Raw genomic sequence first — 15,862 nt, 5'->3', positions numbered from 1 at the left:
ACTCTTCCACTGTAACGCACATATTCTCCTGTAGGTGAGTAGAAAAGGGCACAAAATGTATCTTATCTGGATGAGTGAAATGTTGAATTATTTCTGTGTTAGTTGTATTGCAAATAGATGATATTGTTTTCTTTTTATAATATCTTTAGTTAATGGTACTTTAGGAAATCTGGAAAAAGGTAGAAAATTACTTTTTACTAATTATTAAAAAATAAGCCAGACGTGGCGGCTCATGCCTGTAATCCTAGAACTTATGGGAGGCCAAGGCGGGAGGATTGCTTGAGGCCCGGAGTTCAAGACCAGCCTGAGGAACAGTGAGACCCCCATCTCTACAAAAAATAGAAAAAAATTAGCTGGGTGTGGTGGTAAATGCCTGTAGTCCCAGTTACTCAGGAGGCTGAGGCAGCCTTGGGAGGCTGATCTTTTAAGGGGTTTTGAGGTTGCAGTGAGCTATGATGACACCACTGCACTCTAGCCTAGGCGACCAAGCAAGACCCTGTCTCTAAACAAACAAACAAACAAATAAACTAGCTTGTGACTTTAGCCTATTCTAAAATACAGGTTTGTTTAGACTTTTTTATCTAAAGGCTGTACTTAGCTAGCATTTCAGTGCATCATGAAGATATTTTCTTCAGTGGACTAAGGAATTTATAATTGATTCTGGTAGGTACGTACTCATAAATACCTAATGATTAATTCTGAGAACTAAGAAATTGCACAATGTAAATCAACCGTGGTGAAAGAATGAGACTTACAAATCAAGTTGTGTTTCATTCCTAGTGAGTTTGGCTGTCACTGCAAACCAAACAGACTTTGTGTTCGAGGGAGCATGTCAAAACATTGTAGCTTCAGCGTGTGATTTGTTTTTCCTCTTGGTAATTTTCATTTACATCCTTGAGTGTCTCCTTGTCTGCAGGAGTGTGTATATTTCATTAAACTTTTCATGGGTTTAACGTGAAATGCACCAACTCTTTTCTCTTGTGCCTGGCGGATTGCCCTGACTGGGTTTTAAATTGCCTTTAAAAACAGATACTTACTGCAGTGCCTAGGATATGAAAGGGATTTACTGTGAAGAATACTTATTTGTGGAATACAGAGTTCAAAGTCTCCTGCTTTTTCTCTCTGCCTTCTTGTTACATCCTTTTGCTGCTCTTAGATTTGTCCATCTGTAGCTTAACCCTGATCTGTCCACCCTTCTGCCCAGATCTCTGCAAGGACTCACTGTTGCTTACTAAACCAAGCCCAGACTCACCTGACATTCAAGGCTGACCACAAGTGATTCCCGACTTGCCTTTCCAGCCTCATTGCCCTCTCCTTCCTTGACACAGCCTGGCCTTTCCCTGTAGGTGCTCTGGGCTTTCCTTGCTCCATGCCTTACCTCCTGCTGGTCCTCCACCACCACCAACCTCATCCCCTCTGCACCTGCCCCAAGCCAGCAATCTATGCTTCCGAGCAAGACTTTCCTAGTTAATAATTCCGGACATTCTCACTTTGTTACAAAGTTACCTAGGAAGAAGACATTCTGGTGGCTATGTAAAAATATTACCAGTTAGTGTCCCACTGAACACACCAAGAAAATCAAGAGGCACACTTGGAGGGGAAGCATTCCGAAGGACCGAGACCCTGACCGTGGATGCTGCTAGAATGCGCACAGGTTGCAGCTGTCATGGGTTTGACCCCATCTATCTGTGTGCTGGAGGGGATCTTAGCTGCAGAGTTGCTTCTTTGTAAATTAAACATTTGGAATATGAGTGTGGCAGTAGTTTGGACCAATTCGTGAGAAGCAGTGGGTTGTATGTGTGTAGGGTGGGGGTGGGGTCTGTGTGTGTAAGTACAAGAAAGCAGTGTTCTTATCTAGTTGTATTCAATAGCATTCCCAATAACACAGAAATAGCCTATTTTCCAGCTACTTATTCAACATAAAAATGCTTTCTGAGCTTTTACCAAGGACTGACATGGCCAAGGGCAATAATCTTAGTGAAAGTAGCTAGCATTTATCAAGTGCTTACTCTATATAGCAAGCTCTACACGCAGCGCCTTGTTTAGTCCTTCCACTGTGAAGTACAGATGTTATTAGTGGCCTTTATAGATGAGGAGACCAGCAGAGAGAGGTAGGGTAGCATGCTCAAGGTCCTATAACTAAACTAACACATGGTAGAACCTTTCCACCAACCTAGGCTATTAAACACTTCAGGCTCATTCACTTAAATACCATACCAATTTGCATCCCATGAAAAAAGCAGGAATCTGCTGACTTTATGTATACAAAATGTAAAGATTTGACTCCGCAGTCCAAGTATAATGGATTGTTTATGAAGCGAGGACATGTGTTTTGGGGCACTGGCATTCCCTATGTCCTTGCAATGTATGTAGCTTTACCTAACCCTGGTGCGTTTTTCTTGTGCTAGACAGCTAAATGATGAAATTAGCCTGGAACTGGGTTAGTGCGAACTCTTTATATCAAGCCTTCTATGCGTGATGAAGTCTAACTTGGGCGTGCAGGACAATTCTTTTCCACAGGACCCTAGAAGAATTGCTGCTTTCTCTTTAGGTTAATAATGTGTCTAGTTGTTGTCATAATTATCACACCTTTGTATTTTAGAAGTTAGAATTCATAAATTTACTTTTCAATCTTTCTAACTGTGTTAAACTTTCATGTTACTATTAAGTTAAAAAATAAGTGATTTCCTTTTTTAAAAAAGTGCTTTTAAATTTTGGTTTTCTCTTATGAGCTGAGTTTGAGTCTCTGATACTAAGTGCCTGACTCTTTGCAGTTATGTTTGAATGGGCCAAAGATAACTTCCCCAAACATTGTATATATTCCAGGAAAATCTTGCTGGAGGACCAAGAATTGAGGTTATCATTTTGCTTTTATGGAAGAACAAAAGCAACCTAGGTTTTTGTGTCTCTCTTGGATTCATTTATCTACCAGTCTTTCCTGAACATCTCAGAGCAATTATGGTGGACATGGGATTTTCCTTAATATAATTTTATTTGTTTTTAATAGAGGAAATGCATGCCGAAATCTGTTATGCCGAGTGTCTCCTGCAGAAAGCAGCACTCACGTTTGTGCAGGTAATGAAGGTTGGCTTAGAATTAGTATTGGCTGGGAAGACTGCCAGTACTGCATAGAAAAATGTGGCTCATTCTATGTTGGTGCTTCAGTTCTTTTGACTTAGAATGACAATGAAAGATGTTTGTTTGTTATTCTGATAAAAGCTGGCTGTTAAAAAGACTCCAGAGAGCTTTATTCTTACTTAAATGCACCTAAAGTCCATTTAGAATTTCAATCTGCTGGGAATCACTGTCCTTTAAAGAAACTGCTTTGCAACTGCCACACCTAATTTCTGGATGCTTCCGTGTGAAAACTGAGATTATTCCTCTATGCGCTTGCTACTGGTAGAGGATTTATCTGCATGGGCGTGGCCCAGGCAGAGGTGGAATCCTTGATCCTGGCCACTCCCTCCTTGCACCATCTGCTTCAGCCAAGTTCACTTACACATGCATAGGTAGCCAAACTTTCCATGTATACTTCAGATTTTATTTTTCCCTTTTTTTCTATTCTCATTTGCCTTTTTCTTGCTTTTATTTCTTCTTTTGGAAGAGCGATTTTAAAAAGTCACTAAACAAAACAATGAATCCTTATGTGGCATTTTAATATCACCTTTAGGAACTGTTACAGTCAGCACTTGCCTATTTCTCTATCTTCCAAAACTTCTAAAAAACATAGATTTTCACATAGTGGCCTCATGGGTGGTAGTGATGGCTACAGGGCTGGAGTGGTGGGGTGGAGATTGTAAGGAGTCAGAAAGAAATTCAGCAATAAAATAGAAAATCTTCCTCAGTCTGAACCTTTTAAATTATTTTGGGAGTTACTTCTTTCTTTCTCTGCAGATTGACCTCTTAGATTGGGATCTGGTTTAGTGAAATTGAATCAGTGTGGTCCATGACCCTGTTTCCTAAAACCCTACCCATTACACAGGCTGGTTGATAACAACGGTCTTACTGCCTCAGTAAACATTGTCATGATAGTCACGGAGGTCCAAATTGTTTTCTGATATGTTTTCCAAATGGGGATTTGGCAATCAAATCTGGGGTTTGAAGGCTTATTTTATATTTGGGGACTTGAAATTAAACATCTGGGAGATAGCCATGATTTTTCCCTCTTCCTCATGCTCCCGTACCCAGTTACTTTCGTATTCATGCCGCTTTTGCCTTTTATAGATTTCACAGCTCCATCTCTCTTCCTTTCTATTCTATCATTATTCTAGTAGGGGTGCTCGTGTAGTCACTGTATGGCAGCCTGGTGACTGTCTCTAATTTCTTTCACCTCCAGTTCATTCTCTATTCTGCAATTGAGTGCCCTCTCAAAAATGAGACTCTGACCCGGCCATTCCTCTACTCTAGCATTTAGTAGCTCTGATCAACTATGGCGGTATTCTGTATCAGACTGCCACAAACAGGGTGGAGTTCAAATGAAACTGGTGCCTCCCCCTAAATTCCCTACTCCCCGTCTTACGGATGTCTTCGGATGCCCCCAACAGGGGTATATTGCATACTTGAGTGGCATGGATGGAGGTAGTTGTCTTACTCCTTGGTCATTCCCTTTTTTGCAATGGATTCTTCAGCAGTGCTGAGTTACATACACTCACATGACCAAACCCACCATAATCTTTAATGCTTTCTTGCCTTTCCACCTGAGTCTTCCTTTGCTTACAGAATTCACATCTGCTTTGCTTCTGTTCACCTGGCTGCTTCTTAACCATTTTTGTGCTTTAAGCATCTGTGCTTCCAGGAGGCGTTTCTGGTTGTCTTCAGAAACGTGCTGTCGTGACATCCTGTGCATGCCTCCTTCCCCCTCCCCTGTGCATGGCTTCATCCCTGAGCACATTGTATTGCCTTTGTCTGTTTTTGCATTTGGGTGCCTGGGACAAAATAGGCTTTTGGTAAGTGTTTGATAAATCGTGAAATGAAATACTCTTTTCTGAGGCAGATTTTAAGCTAATTTAAGAAATTCTTTCTTGCTCAGTATTGGATCTTGTGTAATCATAAGATTCCTTAGAATAAGATAAATATTTCAGTTGTATAGTGAATTTTGTATCTATTGAATCTTATAATTAGAATGTGAAATATTTAAGTAATTAATGAAATTAGTAAACTAAATTCAGTTTTTCTTTTGCTTCAGAAGGATGCTTAAGTACAAAGGAAGTAAATACTAGAACATCTTTCTGATATCAATGGACTAGAAAAACATTCTCCTTGGAAATTTGAAACATGGGACTGTCTCCACTAGCACCATTATTAGAGTAACTTCCTTCAAGCAGTTATTTGATATAATTTATTGAGAGGATTATAATCCTAGAATGCTGACCCTGAAAATGCCATTCATCTAGGCCAACTGCATCAATTTTATGGTCAATGACCATCAGACAAAGAGAAATAAAGTGGTTTTTTTTCCCCCTAAAACAAAATTGCATATTAGTGACAGCCACTTTAAAAACCAGACCAGTTATTTTTGGTCTGAAAATGTGTATGAATGAAATTCACAATGTTAATTAGACTTTACCTGCTAAAGTACCCTGTGAAAGAAGAACCATAGTTATGTTTGCTGGGTATGATGGGCTGGAAAAGTTGGCCTTAGAGCAGATCCTTAAAGTCAACCATTTTGGATTTTGTTGAACCCAGGAGAGAATTGCTTGGTAGATATTGATGTTTATTATAGTAGGTTTGGGCTACATATGGCCGCTAATTGGTGAGGATTACCTCCTTAGTAATATAAAGTAATGCAAAGATTTTTAAAATAGTTTTTGTTGTCCTCTAACTTGGAAGAAAAATTACAAAAAAATTTCGCATTTCTTGCATGTATAGCAAGAAGAATGTGCTAATTTCAAAATTATGTCCTCAAAGGATAGGTTTCTTTTTTCCTAATCCCAGAAATGTACAACTGTGGGGACAGTTTAAATTTTTTCGGTAAATGATCTAATTATTTAATTGAATTATTTTCAGGATGAAAATATGATCAACTTCATCAAAGGTGGACTCAAAATTAGAACAAGTTACCAAATATATAAGTAAGTTTAAAAGTAAGATATGGTTTTTAAGTAATTTTGTGCTATGTACTACTTTGTTCTTCAAGATTTTCATAAACTAAGTATGACTAGGTTTTTTTATTTGATTTTGGTAGAAATACACTTCATTATTGGCTGAGTATATATTCAGTGCCATAGGACAACAGATTCAAGTTTAAATACAATTTTAAGAGCAAAATACCTAAAAAGAAAACTACTGACATATCTTTTTTTCTGATATAATTTCTGATTAGATAATCTTAGTTTCTCTCTTCTAAGAGCGATTTATAAATTTAAAATAACAAGTATGTCTTTGGTTCAGACTCTAGAGCAACTCTACCCAATAGAACTTTCTGCAGTGGATGGAAATGTACAATTAAGATGGCCCATAATGTTGTTCATATCTTCTATATCCTTACTGATTTTGTCTAGTTCTGTCATTTTCTCAGAGTGTTAAAATCTCCAACTTTGAATCTACAGTCATCAATTTCTCACTTTAGTTCTGTCAGCGTTTGCCTTGTAGATTTAGGAGCTTTGTTGTTAGGCTCATATGTTATTTATAATTGCTCTGTCTTCCAACCGTTTTATCATTATAAAATGTCCTTATGTAACTCTGATAATATTCTTTGTCTTGAAATCTATTTTGTCTCATTAGTATAGTCAGTCATGCTTTTTATAGTTAGTGTTTGCATGGTATATATTCTTTTACTTTAAACCTATCTTCGTTTTTATATTTAAATTACATTTCTTATACATGCACATAATTGGGCAATTGATATGTTTGCACTTGTGACTACCATTTTGGTTTTTCTCTTTGCCTCATCTGTTCCCTGCCCCTTATGCTGTCTTCTTTTGCTTTAGTAAAATTTTTTAAAAAATGATGTAATCCTTTATTGTCTTCTTAGCTATATCTCTTTACTTGTTTCTAGTGTTTGCTCTAGTGATTATAATATCCTCCTTAACTCATCACAGTCAACTTAAAGTTAATATAGTAGCACTGCACATAAAATACAAGAACTTTGCAAAAGTATAGTTTTATCACCTGTTTTCCTTTTTACTATTCTTATGATGTATAGTACACTTACATATATCATAAATCCTACAATACAGTGCCAAACTTTTTGCTTTGAACAGTCATATGTTATAGTCTTCTCCCTTTACCCATATATTTACCGTTTTTGGTATTCTTCATTCATTCCTGTTTACTTTCAGACTGAAGAACTTCCTTTAGCATTTCTTGTAGTGTGTGTCAGCTTTCAACAAATTCTCTGTTTTATTTATCTCAAAATATCTTTACTTTTGCCTTCATTTTCAAGGATATTTTTGCTAACTATAGTATTCTGAGTTGACAGGGTTTTTGTTGTTGTTGTTTCTTCCTTCAGCCTTTGAGAAACTACCATTCCATTTTATTAAGGCCTCCATTATTCGTGATCAGAAATCAGTTGTCATTTGCATAATTGTTCCCTTATGTCTAATGTGTCATTTCTTCTGCCTTTTTTGAAGCCTGACTATTTTGCATCTTTGGGTCTCAGCCATTTGACTTTGATGTGTCTAAGTGTGGTTTTGAGAAATTTATGGTTATTATTTCTTCAAATATTTGTTTTCTTCCCCATTCTTACTCTCTTCTCTCTTTCTGAGACTCCAGTTACACGTGTTAGTCTGCCTGATTTTGTTCAATAAGTCACTAAGATGCTATTCATTAAAAAAAATTTTTTTCGGGTTGGATATTATACCAACATCTGGGTCATCTTGGAGTTGGTTCCTACTGATTGTTTTTTCTCTTGACTGTATGTCATATTTCTCTATTTCTTCTCATATTCAATAATTTTTTAGTGTACACTAGATATTGACACATTATAGAGAGTCTGTATTGTTTTATCCTTTCTCTGAAGAGTGCTGATTTTTGTTCCAGGAAGCATTTAATTTGACTAGATTTAGACTCCAAATTCTTACTTTCCAGTAGTGAGCAGCATCTGAAATCTGTGTTTCACTCTTTCTGCTGTCTTGCTCCTGCTTTTCCTTGGAGTTTCCCCAGTGTTCACATAGTTCATGGGTCAGCCAAGCATTTGAGAGGAGTTTTAACACAGATTTTGGTGTTCCCTTCCTGTGTGGTTCTCCCATGTGTGGACGTTTTCCCATCACCTGACAGCGACTCTCGCAGTCTTGACCTCTGTACTCTGGCTTTTGAAGCCAGTAAGACTGTGACTTTCCATTTGAGTTCTAGGTGCCCCACATTGAATAGATTGGGGAATGCTTTGGGGTGAATAGCTGTGTAAATGTAACGTTTATACAATAGTTGTTCCCTTCTTTAAAGGTTTGATTCTTCTCCAGGTTCCTTCTATTTTTTTTCCTTTGCTTTCTACTATCTACAAATATACTTTAAATACATATTTTATATTTTTTCCAGAGTTTATAATTGTTATTTGTGGGAGGGTTAATCTAACATAAGCTACACTGCCATTACTGGAAGAAGAACCAAAATTTAATGTTTTAAGGGGTACTTTTACCTAAAATCATTTCATAAAATTGTGTTCCATTCAAAATCCTGGAAGGGGGTTGGTAGATTTTGGGCACCTGTCATACTATTTTTAGATTTCTTTTTGACATATGTTTAGAAGATATAAAAGAATGTTAAATTGAATGTTAATTGCTGTTCTAGTCCTCAAAACTTAAAAAAACTAAAGGAATGAAAATAGTCCTGTAATGGCCAAGACATACAGGCATACCTCATATTATGGCTTCTGTTCCAGACCACTGCAATAAAGTGAATATCTCAATAAAGTGAGTCACTCAAATTTTTTGGTTTTCCAGTGCATTTAAAAGTTATATTTACACAATACTGTAGTCTATTAAATGTGCAGTGACATTATGTCTAAGAAAACAATGTACATACTTTAATTTAAAAACACTTTATTACTAAAAATTGCCAATGAATATCTGATTCTTCACCAAGCCATAATCTCTTTGCTGGTTAAAGGTCTTGCCTCTATGTTGATGGCTGCTGATTCATCCGGGTGGTAGTTGCTGAAGGTTGGGGTAGATTAATTGACTAATTGAGACAGGGTCTCAATCTCACTCTGTCACCTAGGCTGGGGTGCAGTGGCACTATCATAACTCACTGTATCCTTGACCTCCTGGGCTCTAGCGATCCTCCTGCCTCAGCCTCTTGAATAGCTGGGACTACAAGCATGTGGCACCACACCTAGCTAGTGTTTAAATTTTTTGTAGAGATGGGGTCTCACTGTGTTGCTCAGGCTGATCTGGAACTCCTGGCATCAAGCCATCGTTTTGCCTTGCCTTCCAAAGTGCTGGGATTATAGGCATGAGCCACCGTGGCTGGCCAATTTATTAGAATAAGACAACAAAGAAGTTTGCTGCATCGATTGACTCTTCCTTTCATGAAAGAATTCCCTGTAGTGTGCCATGCTGTTTGATAGCATTTTACCCACAGTAGAATGCCTTTCAAAATTGGAGTCAATCCTCTCAAACCTTGCTGTTGCTTTATCAACTAAGTTTATGTACTATTCTGAATCCTTTGTTGCCAGGGATTCCCCAGCCGACAGGGTCGAAGACAGGGCGTTGCGCAGGAATAAGAAAAAAGAGACAATAGAAGAGAAAGAGTGGGGTCAGGGGACTCAAGGCTTCTCCAGACTAAGAGGCCCAAGTTGAGCTCCTCACTCGTATTTATTTCTCTTAACAAAACAATCTCATCAATCAAGCTAAAGCAGGTATACAAAAGCAGGTGCTGGAAGTTTTCCATTCTGTTAGCAATCAAAAGCAAGAAATCATTAGACCATAAAGAAGGACATACATCATGTATGTGATCTTAAAAGAATCCAGCAAAGATTTGTATCTTCTAGTTACACATTTTTCTTTACAAAGCTATTGATCTAGGCTAAGCTATTTCTAGCCTTCTATTAAACAAACTCATTAACTGTGAGCCACAAGTCACGGCTGCCTTTCATCCAGCTGGACACTTCATTAAGCAGTCCCAGGGTGGCTTTCCGCCCTAGGGTGAGCTGTTGCTTTCAACATCTCCTGCCTCACGACATATCCTGACCTTTAGAAAGGCAGCTGGTCTTGTGCTCAAGTTCTCACCTATGCTTTCTTATGCTAGCTATGTTCAGTGGTGGTCTCAACTGTTCTTGACCACCACAGCACTTTGTTGTCATTTCTACAGTGTTCACAGCGCCTTCACCACTAGTAGTTTTCCATTTCAAGAAACCACTTTCCTTCTTCATCCCTAAGAAGCAACTCCTCATCTGTTCAAATTGTGTCGTGAGACTGCAGCAATTCAGTCACATCTTCAGGCTCCACTTCTAATTCTAGGTCTCTTGCTATTTTCACCACATCTGCAGTGATTTCCTCCACTGAAGTCATCCCCTCAAAGTCATCCAGGAGGGTTGGAATCAACTTCTTCCAAACTTCTGTTAATGTTGCTAATTTTACCTCCTTGCATGAATCACGAATGTTCTCAGTGACATCTAGAATGGTGAATCTTTTCCAAAAGGTTCGATTTTCTTTACATAGATCCAACAGAGAAGTCACTATCTATGGCAGCTATAGCCTTACAAAACATATTTTTTAATAAGACTTGAAAGTCAAAATTACTTCGTGATCTATGGGCTGCAGAATAGATGTTGTGTTAGCAGGCGGGAAAACAATATTAATCTCCTACATCTTCATCAGAGGTCTCAGGTGACCACGTACATCGTCAATGAGCAGTAATATTTTCAATGGAATCTCTTTCTCTGAGCAGTAGGTCTTAACACTGGGCTTCAAATTATGTAAACGATGCTGTAAAGAGATGTGCTTTCATACAGGCTTTGCCGTTCCATTTATAGAACACTGGCACAGTAGATTTAGCATAATTCTTAAGGGCCCTATGATTTTCAGAATGGTAAATGAGCATTGGCTTCAACTTAAAGTCACCAGCTACATTACCCCTAACAAGAGAATCATCCTGTACTTTGAAGCCACACGTTGACTTCTCTCTAGCTATGAAAGTTCTAGATGGCATCTTCTTTTACTAGAAGGCTGTTGTATCTGCATTGAAAATCTGTTGTTTAGCATAGCCATCTTCATCAATTATCTTAGCTAGATCTTCCGGATAACTTGCTGCAGCTTCTACAGAAGTCCTTGCAGCTTCACTTTGCGCTTTTATGTTATAGAGATGACTTTTTTTTTTTTTTTTGAGACAGAATCTCATTCTGTTGCCCAGGCTAGAGTGCCATGGTGTCATCCTAGCTCACAGCACCCTCAAACTCCTGGGCTCAGGCAACCTCCTGCCTCAGCCTCCCAAGTAGCTGGGACTACAGGCATGCGCCACCATGCCCAGCTAATTTTTTCTATATATTTTAAGTTGTCCAGCTAATTTCTTTCTATTTTTTTAGTAGAGACAGGGTCTTGCTCTTGCTCAGGCTGGTCTCGAACTCCTGAGCTCAAACAATCCCCCTCGCCTCGGCCTCCCAGAGTGCTAGGATTACAGGCGTGAGCCACCGCGCCCGGCCGGAGATGATTTTTAACCTGAAACCTCATCAACCACCCTCTGCTAGCTTCAGACTTTTCTTCTGCAGCTTCCTCACCTCTCTCAGCCTTCACAGAACTGAAGAGAGTTAGGGCCTTGCTCTGAATCAGGCTTTGGCTTAAGGGAATGTTGTGACTGGTTTGATCTTTTGTACAGACCACTCAAACTTTCTCCGTATCGACAATAAGGCTATTTCACTATCTTATCCTTTGTATGTTCACTGCAGTAGCATTTTTAATTTTCTGTAAGAACTTTTCTTTTTCACTCCCAACTTGACTGTTTGGCACAAGAGGACTAGCTTTTGGGCTGTCCTTGCTTTTGACACGTCTTCCTCACTAAGCTTAATCATTTCCAGCTTTTGATTCAGAGTGAGAGATGGGCCACTCTTCATTTGAGCGCTTAGAGGCTGTTATAGGGTTATTAATTGGCCCATTTTCAATATTGATGCCTCTCAGGATAGAGAGGAGAGGGAGGGAGAGGGGGAATAGCCGATCAGTGGAGTAGTCCGAACACACACAACATTTATCAATTAATTTCGCTGTCTTATATGGGTATAGTTTGTGGTGCCCCCAAACAGTTACAATAGTGACATTGAAGATCGCTGATCACATACAGATCACTATAACAGATAAAATAATGATGAAAAAGTTTGAAATTTTGTGAGAATTACCAAAATGTGGCAGAGACATGAAGTGAGCACGTACTCTTGGAAACATCGTGCTGATAGACTTTCTTGATGCAGGGCTGTCACAAACCTTTAATTTGTAAAAAATACAATATATGAAAAATGCAATAAAGCAAAGTTTAATAAAACAAGGTATGCCTGTATATATCAGTAAAATGGACCACAGGGTTTAAAAGTAGACAGCATGTGTGTGCGCACACATGTGCTTACAAACGTGCGTACACACACAAACATTTCTGGGAATTTGAAATATATCAAACTTCTATATATACATAGGTCCCTTTCAAAACATTAGGGAAAGATAGGTACTTTAATAAATGTTTTTGGGAAAATTGTTCATTTTGGGGGAAAAAAAGACCATTAAAACAAAAATAAATTCCATATAAATTTAATATTAAAATACTTTCTACAAATTCTAGCAGGAAACATAGGAAAGTATTTTTATAATTCTAAAATATAAAAGCCTTTAAACCTTTTATTTTTTATTTTATCCCCGTAGAAATAATTTCAGAATCATTACAAGGAATTTCTGTGCATCCTTCACTCTGATTCGCAAACGCCTGCTTTCTGAAGAACCACAGTGTGATTATTAAATCAGGAAACTAACACTGATACAATATTAATAACTACATATGGCTCTTACTCAAATTTTTCCAACTGTCTCATCAGTGTCCCTTTTCTGGTCCAGCATCCAACCCAACATCCTGGATGTTGTATTTAGTTGTTGTGTCTCCTTAGTCTCTTTTAATCTGGAAGAGTTCATCAGTGTTTCTTTGTCTTTCATGATGTTGACATTTCAAAAGAATACTGGCCAGTTACTTTGTGGAACATCTATCAAGGTAGATTTATGTAGTGTTTCTTTTTGATTAAATTCAGATTATGAATCTATGGCAAGAATCCCATAGAAGTGATATCCGTGAGTACATGATGTCAATTTCAAAGGCCTTTTTAATCATGACATAAAGTCAGAAATCAGAAGAGATTGATCTACTTGACCAAATATTCATATTTAATCATGGCAAAATACACCGTAATAAGTACAAATGGAAATGGGTTATAAATGACAGCAGGGGATGCTCATAGGTTTTTGGGCATCTAAATTGGTTTGTCTTAACCTTTTTTTAAAACGGGAGTTAGGTCTATAGGCTTGCTAGATTCAGGTTAAAAGTATTTGGTTAGAATATATTATAAGCGAAGTTGCCGGCTTTTTATTTGCATCACACCAGGTGATACGTGGTATCTCATTATTCCTTATTCCCTTAACAATATGTATTTGTTACTTTGATAAGCAATTCTCAGTTATTAACAATTTTATATCTTTGTCATTGTTTTATGTTTCTTAACCTTTTGAAGTTGACGTGAATGGGAAAGAGAAATACATAGAAAAGAAATTATAGTGAGCAATTGGAAAGATTTGCACGGATGGAGCAGGAAGAAACCAGAGGTCACATGGGGCAGTTGTGATGGCCTTTGCTTTCTTCTCTGTCTTTCCTTGTCCCAAGCTCTAATTTATTTAATCTGTTTGAGACCATGGCATTCACAGTGAAATTCAGGTCTTCTTGCCAGGAGCTTCTCAGCTCCTAGGTGGAAGGTCGGATTGCTGAAGTGTACACAGCAACTGAGGAACTAAGCACTTCTGGGAGGTCTCCTGTAGGATGTAAAATCGCAGGCCTGTAGGCTGTGGGTCCTGGGTCGTGCTTGTTGGTGGATGAACCCTCTCTTTAAGCCCAGAAAGAGGTCCTGCTAAACACTGCACAAGTGGGTGTCTCCTTTTTCCTTGGTGATTCTTACCCCATATCCTTAATAGCAAACTCAACCTGGCATCATCCATTTAAAAATTCTGTGGTATTTTGGCTAATGACATTTATTTTATAATGTGTAAGTGTGAAATTTGATTTAATATTTATTTTCAAAGTTATGGTAAGCTTATACTATACCTTTTTTTCTTTAATCCAGAGAATGTCTTTCAATCTTGCATGAAATTGAGAAGAACAAACTTGAGCAGAAATTCTTCTATGAGTTTGAAGGGGGTGTCAAGCTTGGCATTGGGGCCTTTAATTTGGTAAGGAAAAAATTATATAGAAACTAGAACCTTTAGTGGAAGAACCTAAGGTGAGGGAGCGATAAACTTTGAGGAATGATTTTTTTTTTTTTTTGATGATTTCTGGGGAGATGAAGAGTCTGAGTAGAAATCTGTCAAATTGCACTGTATTATTTAGAGATTTTGAAATTTTATTAAAATTTGACTGGAACTGGTGAGAAAATGAAGTGGTCAAGAGAATCACATGCATGAGTGTATGTGCCACTGTGGCCACTTTGTTCATGAGCCTATTGGGCAGTGATCAGGTGGCTGGGGAAAGAGTCTGACTGACATCCACAGAACAGGTCATCCTTTCATCACTTGGTTATTAAAATCCTCCTTTGCCAAGGTCACCCGTTGGTGAGCATTCACAAAGGACACAAATGTATTCACATTTTCTGCCCATTCAGAGAGATCTGTCCACATGCTTCTTCCCCAACCCTCCTTGTCACTAATTTTTTAATCACATTCCTTCCAAGCCCCTGACCGTCTAGCCAAATTGTTGAGCACAACCCGTGAATCAGTATATAATTGCACATATGTACATATGGTCATTTCTCCTTCCAAGCAGAGTTCGTAACCAGGCACACTGCCCAAGGTTCTGCCTACTGGGAGAATTTCCCATCACCACTGTCCTTTAAGGATGTCCCAGGAAGGGTCTGTAGTGTCACAGCGGCCCACGTCCGTGCGGTACCTGCATGTCGCACAAAGTACAGTAGATTTTTGCTTTGTGGGAAAGGAAGCTGAAAGAAGTTCTGTCTGGAAGTGAGCACTGGGTGTTGCCTTCTCACCACCTCATCGCTCCACATACAAGGTGCGGTATTATTTAGAGAATTCTAGTAAGGCCAGGCTTAAAAAATTTTTTTTGTTGTTATAGTTTCATTTTTTTAGCTAAGTGAAATTAACTCATAAGTAATGGCTACAGTGTGTGATGATTGAGATATAGCTAGTGATTGAAATTTGTTTCTAATTTTTCATGTTATTGAAGCATTAAAACTATTAAGTAGTTTAGAATTTAATGTTTGTCTGCAGTTAGATACACTAACATGTAAATGCACTTGTGTTTTTTATTTTCTTACAGATGCTGTCCCTTTTACCAGCAAGGATAATCAGACTACTAGAATTTATTGGATTTTCTGGAAACAGGGTACAAATTTAATTTTCTCTTAATTTTGACAGGGAAGATAACACATTATTTATTGAGTACAAAGGCAATATACAGCCTGTCCATATAGCTAGCATGATAATTATAGGCAATTTTTTGCAAGACTACAAAGAGCCATTTGTCCTTGATCATATTTTTTGGAGTTAGATATGATTTTTCTGTTGAAAGTTAAAATTTTTTACCTTTGTTACCTAAATTCTGGGATTAAAAATTATATTTTTAAAAATAATTTACTAGATCTTAATTACTCTTGTGTTAAAATATACCGTGTTAACATTTCAGCAATCCCGGAGTTGCCTTGTGTAAAATGAAGAAATTAGGCTATATTTCCATGTCT

The 15,862-nt window shown here is 38.0% G+C and overlaps 1 protein-coding gene across 1 annotated transcript in view; it reads left to right on the top strand.

The window, feature by feature from the left end:
• TTC39B (tetratricopeptide repeat domain 39B) overlaps window positions 1–15,862 on the top strand; it is a 42,076-nt gene that overhangs the window by 1,914 nt on the left and 24,300 nt on the right. The window contains exons 2-5 of the mRNA XM_012665054.1: window positions 3,005–3,075; window positions 6,007–6,071; window positions 14,237–14,342; window positions 15,442–15,507. Of these exons, the coding sequence (XP_012520508.1) occupies window positions 3,013–3,075; window positions 6,007–6,071; window positions 14,237–14,342; window positions 15,442–15,507 (300 nt within the window). The 5' untranslated portion in view covers window positions 3,005–3,012. The remainder of the gene's footprint in view (window positions 1–3,004; window positions 3,076–6,006; window positions 6,072–14,236; window positions 14,343–15,441; window positions 15,508–15,862) is intronic.

This window comes from Propithecus coquereli, unplaced genomic scaffold, assembly GCF_000956105.1.
Source record: "Propithecus coquereli isolate 6110/MARCELLA unplaced genomic scaffold, Pcoq_1.0 Scaffold95, whole genome shotgun sequence".
NCBI classification, from domain to species: Eukaryota; Metazoa; Chordata; class Mammalia; order Primates; family Indriidae; genus Propithecus; species Propithecus coquereli.
This window is presented reverse-complemented; position numbering and strand designations above follow the sequence as displayed.